Source organism: Mandrillus leucophaeus, unplaced genomic scaffold (assembly GCF_000951045.1).
Source record: "Mandrillus leucophaeus isolate KB7577 unplaced genomic scaffold, Mleu.le_1.0 Scaffold135, whole genome shotgun sequence".
Lineage (NCBI taxonomy): Eukaryota > Metazoa > Chordata > Mammalia > Primates > Cercopithecidae > Mandrillus > Mandrillus leucophaeus.
The window spans coordinates 1,056,554-1,067,210 of record NW_012101310.1 but is presented as its reverse complement, the minus strand read 5'-3'; the positions used below and the strand labels follow the sequence as shown (position 1 = coordinate 1,067,210).

Below are 10,657 nucleotides of genomic sequence, written 5' to 3'. Positions count from 1 at the left end.
TTCTGTATTCTGTTCCGTTGGTCTGTGTGTGTGTTTTTATGTCAGTACCATAAAAACAGCATTGTAGTACATTACTACAGCTTTGTAGTATATTTTGAAGTCTGGTAGTGTGATGCCTCCAGCTTTGTTCTTTTTGCTTAGGATCGCTTTGGCTCTTCAGGGTCTTTTGTGGTTCCATGCAGACTTTTAAGATTTTTCTTTTTTCTATTGCTGTGAAGAATGTTATTGGTATTTTGATAGAGATTGCATTGAATCTGTAGCTTGCGTTGGGTAGTATAGTCATTTTAACAATATTAATTCTTCCAATCCATGAGCATGAAATACCTTTCCCTTTGTCTGTATCCTCTTCAATTTCTTTCATCAGTGTTTTGTAGTTTTTGTTTTGGAGATCTTTCACCTCCTTGGTTAAATTTATTCCTAGGTAATTTTGGGGGGGGATTGCTATTGTAAATGAGATTGTCTTCTTGATTTCTTTTTCAACTAGTTCATTATTTATAGAAACACCACTTTCGTATTTTCGTATGTTGATTTTGTATCCTGCAACTTTACTGAATTTGTGTATCAGTTCTAAGAGGTTTTTTTTCTTTTTGGTAGTTTTTAGGCTTTTGTCTCTATAAGATCATGTTTTCCGCAAACAGAAACAATTTGACTTTCTCCTTTCCAATTTGAATGCCATTTATTACTTTCTTTTGTCTGATTACCATGGCTGAGACTTCCAGTACTGTGTTGAGTAAGAGTGATGAGAGTGGGCATCCTTGTCTTCTAGTTCTCAGAGGGAAAGCTTTCACCTTTTCTATATGATGTTAGCTGTGGGTTTGTCATATATGGCCTTTATTGTGTTGAGGTACTTTCCTTCGATACTTAATTTATTGAGAGTTTTTAATTGAGATGTTGAATTTTATCAAATATTTTTTCTGCATCTATTGAGATTATCATATGGGTTTTGTCCTTTATAGTTGATGTGATGTATCACATTTATTGATTTGTGTATGTTGACCCATCCTTGCATTCCTGGGATAAATTCCACTTGATCATAGTATATTATCTTTGTGATGTATTGTTGGATTTGATTTGCTAGCATTCCGTTGAGGATTTTTTGTGTGTATATTCATCAGGGATATTGTCCTGTACTTTTCTTTTTCTGTTGTATTCTCATCTGCTTTTGATATCAGCGTTATTCTAGCCTCTTAGAATGAATTAGGTAGAATACCCTCCCCTTTGATTTTTTGGAATAGTTTGAGAAGAATTGGTATGCATTTTTCTTTAAAGGTTTGGTAGAATTCAGTATGAAAGCCATTTAGTCCTGGACTTTTCTTTGTTGGCAGATTTTATATTATTGATTCAAACTCATTACTTGTTATTGCTCTGTTCAGGTTTTAAAGAAACATGTCTTCTTGGTTCAGTCTTGGTAGGTTGTATGTGTCCAGAAATTTATCCATTTCCTCTAGGTTTTTGAATTTATTGGTGTAGAGTTGTTCGTAGTATCCTGTAATGATTCTTTGTATTTCTGTGGCATCCATTGTGATGTCCCCTTTTTCTTGTCTGATTTTATTTGTTTGAGTCACATCTCTTTTTTTCTTAGTCTAGCTAATGGTTTCTCAATTTTATCTTTACACAAAACCAACTTTTATTTTGTTGGTTTTTTAAATACATTTTTTATTTCAATTTCATTTATTTCTCCTCTGATCTTTATTATTTCTTTCCTTTACTAATTTTGGGTTTGGTTTATTCTTGCTTTCCTAGTTTCCTTGAGATACATTATTAGGTTATTTGAAATCTTTCTAGTTTTTTATCGTAGGCCTTTATTGTTATACAGTTGCCTCATAGTACTACTTTTGCTGTGTCCCATAGGTTGCGGTATGTTGTGCCTCTATTTTCATTTACTTTAAGGAATTTTAAAATTCCATTCTTAATTTTGTCCTTCACTCGTTGGCTGTTCAAGAGTATGTTGTTTAATTTCCATGTATTTGTACCATTTTGCATGTTCCTCTTGTTATTGATATTTTCCACTGTGGTTAAATAAGATAGTGTGATTTCAATTTCAAAGTCTAAAAAAATTTTTGAGACTTGTTTTGTGTCCTAACATATGGTCAGTCCTAGTGAATGTTCTGTGTGCTGTTGACAAGAATGTATTTTCTGTAGCTGTTGCTTGAAATGTTCTGTAAATGTCTGTTAGGTCTGTTTGTTCTGTGGTGTAGTCTGTCTGAATAATCTGTCCAGTGCTGAGAGTGAGATGTTAGGATCCCCAGCGATTACACTATTTGAGTCTCTCTCTCCTTTTAGAGCTAATAATGTTTGCTTTATGTATCTGAGTGCTCTGGTATTGAATGTGTATATATTTACAGTTGTTATATTCTCTTGTTGAATTGATCCCCTTATTATTATGTAATGTCATTCTTTGTCTAATTTCACAACTTTTGACTTGAAGTCTGTTTTGTCTGATACAAGTACAGCTACTCCTGCTTACCTTTGGTTTTCGTTTGCATAGAATATCTTTTTCCATACCTTTGCTTTCATTCAGTCTGTGTGTGTCTGTAGGTCAGGTGAGTTTCTTTTAGGCAGCATATAGTTGAGTCTAGTCTTGTTTTTTGTTGTTGTTGTTGTTTTTTAATCTAGTTATCCAGTCTATGTCTTTTAATGAGTTATTTAATTCACTTACATTCAAGGTTATTATTAATAGGTGAGGACTTATCTTGTCATTTTATTGATTTCTGGTTGTTTTGTATATCCTTTGTTCCTTACTTCGTCTTATTGTTTATTTTTGTGGTTGGGTAGTGTTCTGAAGTGATACGGCTTGATTTCTTTCTTTCTGGTTTTCCTTAGTATTTTGGCTCCACCCATGAGTTTTATAGTGTCACATGTTTTTATAATGGCTGTTATGATCTTTTCACTTCCAAGTATAGTACTCCCTTGAGCATTTCTTACAAGACTGGTCTAGTGGTGATGGATTACCTTCGTTTTTGCTTGTCTGTGAAAGATTTTATTTCTCTTTCATTTCTGGAAGATATCTTTGCTACATGTAATATTCTTGGTTGGCAGATTTTTTTTTTTTTCTTTTAGTGCTTTGAACATAAAATCCTATTCTCTCTTGATTGGTAAGATTTCTGCTGAGAAATCTGCTATTAGTCTAATGGGAATTTCCTCATAGGTGATTTGATGCTTTTCTCTTGCTGTTTTTGTTGTTGTTGTTATTTGTTTGTTTTTGAGATGGAGTCTTGCTCTGTTGCCCAGGCTGGATTGCAGTGGCGTGGTCTCAGCTCACTGTAACCTCCGCTTCTTGGGTTCAAGTGATTCTCCTGCCTCAGCCTCCTGAGTAGCTGAGATTACAGGCACCTGCCACCACACCCAGCTATTTTTTTGTATTTTTAGTAGAGAGAGAGTTTCACCATGTTGGCCAGGCTGGTCTTGAACTCCTGACATCGTGATCTGCCTGCCTCGGTCTCCCAAAGTACTGGGATTACAGGCATGAGCCACTGCACCCAGTCCTTCTCTTGCTGTTTTTAGAATTCTTTGTCTTTGACTTTTGATAGTTTGACTCTAATGTGCCTAAGAGGGGTCCTGTTTGAATGGAATCTATTTGGGATTCTTTTGGCTTCCTGGATCTGGAAGCTCCCAAGACTTGGGAAGTTTTCAGCTACTATTTCATTCAGTGTTTTCTGTACATTTCCCCTTCTTTTGTCTTTCTGGAACACCTACAATGTGAATGTTCACTTAATGGTGTCCCCTGAATTATGTAGGCTTTCTTCATTTCATTTTACTTTTTTCTTTTTCCATTTTTCTGTGTTATTTCACAAGGTCTGTCTTCAAGTTCAAAAATTCAGCCACTCATGGTGGCTCACACCTGTAATCCTGGCACTTTGGGAGGCCAAGGCAGGCTGATCACTTGAGGTTAGGAGTTTGATACCAACCTGGCTAACATGGTGAAACCCCATCTCTACCAAAAAATACAAAAATTAGCCGGATGTGATGGCACACCCTGGAGGTGGAGGTTGCAGTGAGCTGAGATAATGCCACTGCACTCCAGCCTGGGTGACAGTGAGAACCTGTCTCTAAATAAATAAATAAATAAATAAATAAATAAAATTCTGCTTGGTCTATTCTTTTGGTAAAGCTTTTAGCTTGTATTTGTTTATTCATTGAATTATTCTACTCTAGGATACCTATTTTGTTCTTTTTTATGGTATTTATCTTCTTGTTGAATTTCTTATTCAAGTCATGAATTGTTTTCCTGATTTCATCAAATCGTCTAGCTCTGTTATCTTGTATCTCACTGTAACATTACTATTTTGAATTCTTTTTCTGTCATTTTGTATATTTCTCTATCATTGGGGTCTATTACACAGGAATTATTGTATTCCTTTGGAGGTGTCATGTTTCCTTACTTTTTCATGTTCGATGTATCCCTATGTTGATTTCTATGCATCTGGTGGAATTGTTGCTTCTTCCAATTCTATGCAGTAGGTTTTGCAGGGAAAGAAATATTCATATGAATGGATCTTGGGGTGTTGGTTTAGTGGGATGCATTGGTTTTGGTTCCAGGTGGGCATAGTAGTGTAGTTTTTGTGTAGTTTCTTCAACTGTAATCCATGCTAGTGATGTTTGTGAGTGTCTCAGTGGCCTCAGCTGAGAGGCTTTGTGGTGGTGGTGGCATGACTTTGCCAGGGATGTGCTCACTGGGCTATTTGTCAGGTCAACGATGCATGCATTCACATGGTGGGTTGTTCAACTTGGGGTCTCACTTGCTGGGGTTGGGGTTGGTTTCCTTACTCTGGCTGAGGGCACAGTTGCTTGGTTGCTTGGCCAGTCTGGGAGTATGCCTGCCAGAGGTGGCCTGTTGGACTGTTTCTCAGGTCCGGGACATGGGCACACTGCTGCTCAGCTCTCCTGGGGGGAATGCCTGCTGTGGACAGCCCACAGGGCTATTTTTCAGGCATGAGAAGTGGGCATAAGGCTGCTTGACAGCCCTCTGGGCATGTCTGCCGTGAGTGGCCTGAGGAGTTGCATCTCAGACCTGGGATGTGAACACGGGGCTGCTCAGCTGGCCTAGGGGAGTTGCTGCTGGGGGTGACCCGTGGGCTGTTTTTCAGGCCTGGGATGTGGACATAGGGCTACTTGGCTGGCTTGGGGTTATGTCTGCCAGGGGCATCCTGCAGGGTTGTTTCTCAGGCCCTGATTGAGGTGTGGAGCCTTTCGGTAGGCTGGGGGCATGTCTGTAGGGGGCTGCACTGCCCGACTGTTTCACAGATCCTGGATGCAGGAGTGTAGTCACTCTGCTAGCCTGTCAGTTGCACAGGGCCTTCTGCTTGCAGGAGGGTACACAGCAGTTTGGTTGGCTCGAGAGTGGGTTTGCCCTGGGTGGGACTGTTTCTGTGGCTGAAAGTGAGGATGGTGGTTTTCCTTCAGTGCAGGACCAGAGTCACAGCCATTCCTGGGACCTGGGGTGTGGAGTTCAGCCACCTGTGTAGGTTTGGTGGCATGAAGATGGAGTCCCAGTGCTGGAAAGGTGCAGTGGCTACTGGCCCCAAGAGGAGGGCACACTCCAGAGGGAGCTGTGGTCTGAAGATGGCACCATGCTGTAGTAACTTGGCTCATGGGGTGGGTGGGGAGTGGGGTGTACGCCTAATCTGGGGCAGTGCAACTGTACGAATTCCCAGCAGCTCTCCAAACTGGGCTCAGAACTTGCAAGGACTGGGGGATCCTCCTGTAGTAGGGACGGTAGGTGTTTGCTGTGGCAGTGGAGGCAGGTGGAAATCTCCTGCTTACCTTTTCCTCACAGGGAGAAGGCCCTCATATGTCCAGGCCTACCCAATCCTGGTGGAAGAGATGGGGCCACGGAGGCTGGGGGCTTCATGCTGCCCTTCTAGACTTTCAATCACCACAGGGGCCTCTCCACTTCCCCACTGCAGTCCAGTGCTTTCCCACACTGAAGTTAAATCTTAGCTGTTTATTCATTTAGCTGTTTATTCATTGCCTTTGTCCTTCTGTAAGAAAGTGGGGGGCAGGTGAGCACCAGGTGCCTCTAATCAGCCATCTTGCTGATGTCCCACCCACCATTTATTCTATGATTTTTCATGAATCTGATGAGAGCTCTAAAGTGAATGTTCATCTCTTCGTTGAAGTGGTCAGAAGGTGGTGTCCTGGACAAGATGATCTTCTCAGCTTGGACAGAATGTGGACAGGCAGGGAGAGGAGAGGAGCTACTTGAGAGGAGGAAAATCCTGAAAATATGGGGACTGAGGTGGAAATCATGTGTTTCCTGATCCTTAGGTAGCGAGACCAACTGATCTGGTGCAGAAAGGGCACATGGATTATTAGAGGGAGTAAGGTTAAGATTGACAAATCAGAATGTGTTTATTCTGTTATGAATGCTACATTAAAGTCACAAAATTGGTATTGAAACCCTGCCTGTGTCTGTGAGCAATCAAATACTCCTTTTTTTTTTTTTTTTGAGACAGAGTCTTGCTCTGCTACCCAGGCTGCAGTGCAGTGGCGCTATATTGGCTCACTGCAACCTCTGCCTCCCAGTTCAAGCAGTTCTCCTGCCTCAGCCACCCAAGTAGCTGGGATTACAGACGCCCGCCGCCAAGCCTGGCTAATTGTTTTTGTGTTTATTAGAGACAGGGTTTCATCGTGTTGGCCAGGGTGGTCTGGAACTCCTGACTTCAGGTGATCTGCCCGCCTCGGCCTCCCAGATTGTTGGGATTACAGGCATGAGTCACTACGCCTGGCTCCAAATATCCTTTAATGGGAAATTATATGGTCTTTTTTTTAAAAAAAAAAAGAAAACAACAACAACATTGTAATCTGTAGTCGCAACATTGTATCTGCTTGAGAAATAATATTTGTACCTTTGGGGTCACATAGCCTCCGAGACAAACTTTGTCCTAATAAAAAGGCTACTGTTCAGCCTTCTGTTTTTGAAATTTAAGAACCTCATTTATTACCAACTTCTCTTAGGATTATTAACTCAAACATTTCTTAGAGGATTAGTACAAATATTATGTTCTCTCATCATCTCTATAACAGGCTGTAATTCTGAGGACCAAGCTTGTGCCTCATTCATCCCTGTATCTCTTCCAGCACTGAATACAGTTCCTGGCATAAACTCAGGATGCAATAAATTGTGTTTGAATTGAATTTTCAAAGCATTCAAGGCTGGCCACCTCTGCACTTGGTGGGAGTAATTTGCATTTGAGCTGCATGTTTTGAGATACATCAATATCGTTTAATATTGTTCTCTAGGTCCAGCCTGATGAGTGAAGAGGCTAAGCGAGGAGCACCCAACCCTTGGCTCTTTGAGGAGCCAGAGGAGACCAGAGGCTTGGGTTTTGATGAAATCCGGCAACAGCAGCAGAAAATTATCCAAGGTACCAAATACCCTGAGGAGTGTGGGCTCAGAAACCTTGCCAGAATTTTTTTTTTTTTTTTTTTTTGAGACAGAATCTTGCTCTCTCACCCAGGCTGGAGTGCAGTGGCGTGATCTTGGCTCACTGCAACCTCCACCTCTTGGGTTCAAACGATTCTCCTGCCGCAGTCTTCCGAGAGGCTGGGATTACAGGCGCGTGCCACCATGCCTGGCTAATTTTTTGTATTTTTTTAGTCGAGACAAGGTTTCACCCTATTAGCCAGGATGGTCTTGATCTCCTGACCTCATGATCCTCCCACCTTGGCCTCCCAAAGTGCTGGGATTACAGGCGTGAGCCACTGCGCCCGACCACCAGATTTTTTACTGGAACCTTGATTGTTCCTCATCCCCATTGAAAATTGGAGTGAAAACTGCTGGTTCTTTAAAGCGTTTGGCGTGTGCCTCAGGATACCTGAGGAATAGACAGTTGCTGTCACTCATCTCGGTGGCTCATGGAAGTGGTGACTTTCCATTGGGCAACAGCAGAGACAGCAGATCTGAGTCGAAGTCCGAGTGAATTTGATGCCTATGCTCTGTGCTTTAGCTTCACGACTGGGAATTAATCTCCAAACTCAAGACTCCATTTTTTGGTGGTTGTTGTTATAAAATATGTCAATTTGGCTTTTCTTTTTTATCTTTTGCCCTGTGGCTTTTTTACTTTTTTTTTTTTTTTAAACTTTCTTATATTTGTAAAATTTCAGAAGTAATGCATGATTGTTATACAAAGTGTAAACAATATAGGAATGTATAAGATGAAAGCCCTCCATATTGGTTCTCCAATCTCAAACTGGAAACGGATTAATACGTATTTCCTTAGACCTTTTGTATATATTCACATACGTATATTCAATATAAATATGCTTATTTTACGTAAATGGAATCATGAGATAGTTAGCTCTCTCCATATATATATAATTCCACACCTTTTTAAAACTTAGTATGTGTCGGCTGGGTGTGGTGGCTCACGCCTGCAATCCCAGCACTTTGGGAGGCCAAGGCGGGTGGATCACCTGAGATCAGGAGTTAGAGACCAGCCTGGCCAATATGGTGACACCCAGTCTCTACTAAAAATAAAATAATTAGCCGCGTGTGGTGGCACGCACCTGTAAACTCAGCTACTTGGAAGCCTGAGGCAGGAGAATCACTTGAACCCAGGAGGCAGAGGTTGCAGTGAACTGATATAGCGTGCCACTGCACTCCAGCCTGGATGACAGAGTGAGACTTCAGCTCAAAGAAAAAAAAAAAAGACTTAGTATGTGTTATGAACTTTATAAAATGTCAGTATGTACAGCTATATTATTCTTTGTAATTCTGCTTTTTAAAATCAGCTTTATTGCCAGGCCTGGTGGCACACGCCTGTACTCCTGACACTTTGGGAGGCCAAGGTGACAGGATGGCTTGAGTGGAGGAGTTTGACACTAGCCTAGGTAACATAGTAAAATCCCATCTTTAAAAAAATTAACAAATAAAAAGGAAGAGGGAGGAGGAGGAGGAGGAGAAAATAAATCTAAAATCAGCTTTATTGAAATATAGTTGATGTGATCATAAATGGCCCATGTTTGAAGTATATGATTTGATAAGCTTTGACATGCATATATGCCTGTGAAACCATCACTACAATAAAAATAATGAACCTAATCGTTACTCCCAAAAGTTTTCTTCATGCCTCTTTGTAATTCTTCCTATTGTTCCTCCCCGCCATGCTCAGACAACTGCTGAACTGCTTTTTGTCACTATAAATTAGTTTCTATTTTTTTTTTTTTTTTTTTTCTTTTTTTTTTTTGAGACGGAGTCTTGCTCTGTCGTCCAGCTGGAGTGCAGTGGCCGGATCTCAGCTCACTGCAAGCTCCGCCTCCCAGGTTCACGCCATTCTCCTGCCTCAGCCTCCCGAGTAGCTGGGACTACAGGCGCCCGCCTCCTCGCCCGGCTAGTTTTTTGTATTTTTTTAGTAGAGACGGGGTTTCACCGTGTTAGCCAGGATGGTCTCGATCTCCTGACCTCGTGATCCGCCCGTCTCGGCCTCCCAAAGTGCTGGGATTACAGGCTTGAGCCACCGCGCCCGGCCAAATTATATGGTTTGCAACATGTTGCTTCGAATATATGTATACATAGTAGAATGGGCAAGTCAATCTAATTAACTTGTGTATTAGCTCACATGCATATTTATTTGTGGTGAGAACACTTCAAATCTACTCTCTTAGCAGTGTTTAAGCATATTAGTCACCCTATTGTACAGTAGATCTTTTGAGCTTATTCTTTCTGTCTAACTGAAATTTTGTATTCTGTGACCCACGTCTCCTCATCTCTCCCCCAACCCCCAGGGCTTGGTAACCACTCCTCTGCTCTCTGCTTCTCTGAGTTCACCTTTTTCAGATTCCACGTATAAGTGAGATCATGTGGTATTTGTCTGGTTTTCTTTGCCTACAAATCCCAGCAGTGGGACTGCTGGGATCACTTTTAATTTTTTTGAAGAACCTCCATACTATTTTCCATAATGGCTGCAGTAAATTTACATCCTCACCAACAGTGTGCACGGATTCCCTTTTCTCCACATTCTTGCCAGCACTTATCTTTTTTCTTTTTCATCATAGCCATTCTGACAGGTGTGAGGTGATAGCTCATCATGTTTTGTTGGTTTTTGTTTGTTTTTGAGATGGAGTCTCGCTGTGTCACCCAGGCTGGAGTGCAGTGGTGCGGTGTCTGCTCACTGCAAGCTCCGCCTCCCAGGTTCACGCCATTCTCCTGCCTCAGCCTCCTGAGTAGCTGGGACTACAGGCGAGTACCACCATGCCCAGCTAAGTTTTGTATTTTTAGTAGAGATGGGGTTTCACCATGTTGGCCAGGCTGGTCTTGAACTCCTGACCTCAAGCGATCCACCCGACTCAGCCTCCCAAAGTGCTGGGATTATAGGCGTGAGCCACCATGCCTGGCCTGCGTTTCACTCTTACATTGTAGATTTGTATTCCATTGTGTGGATTTACCTCAATCTGTGTATCCATTCACCTGTTGATTAATATTTGGGTGGTTTTCAGTTTTTGGCTGTTACAAAGAAAGCTGCTATTTGCATTCATGTATAAGTCTTTGTATGGACATAAATTTGCATTTTTTTCCTGAGGTAAATACCTACAAGTGGAATGACTGAGTCATATAGTTAGCTGTATGACTTTCTAAATTTAAAACAATTTTTAATTTGCAAGTAAAAATTATATGGTTTTTTTTTTTTTTTTTTTTTTTTTTTTTTTTTTTTTTTTG

At 41.2% G+C, this 10,657-nt stretch overlaps 1 protein-coding gene across 1 annotated transcript in view; it reads left to right on the top strand.

The window, feature by feature from the left end:
* The window catches only part of STX8 (syntaxin 8), a 406,185-nt gene that overhangs the window by 90,577 nt on the left and 304,951 nt on the right, over nt 1-10,657 (top strand). Inside the window, exon 5 of the mRNA XM_011973154.1 lies at nt 7,243-7,367. Coding sequence (XP_011828544.1) covers nt 7,243-7,367 — 125 coding nt within the window. The remainder of the gene's footprint in view (nt 1-7,242; nt 7,368-10,657) is intronic.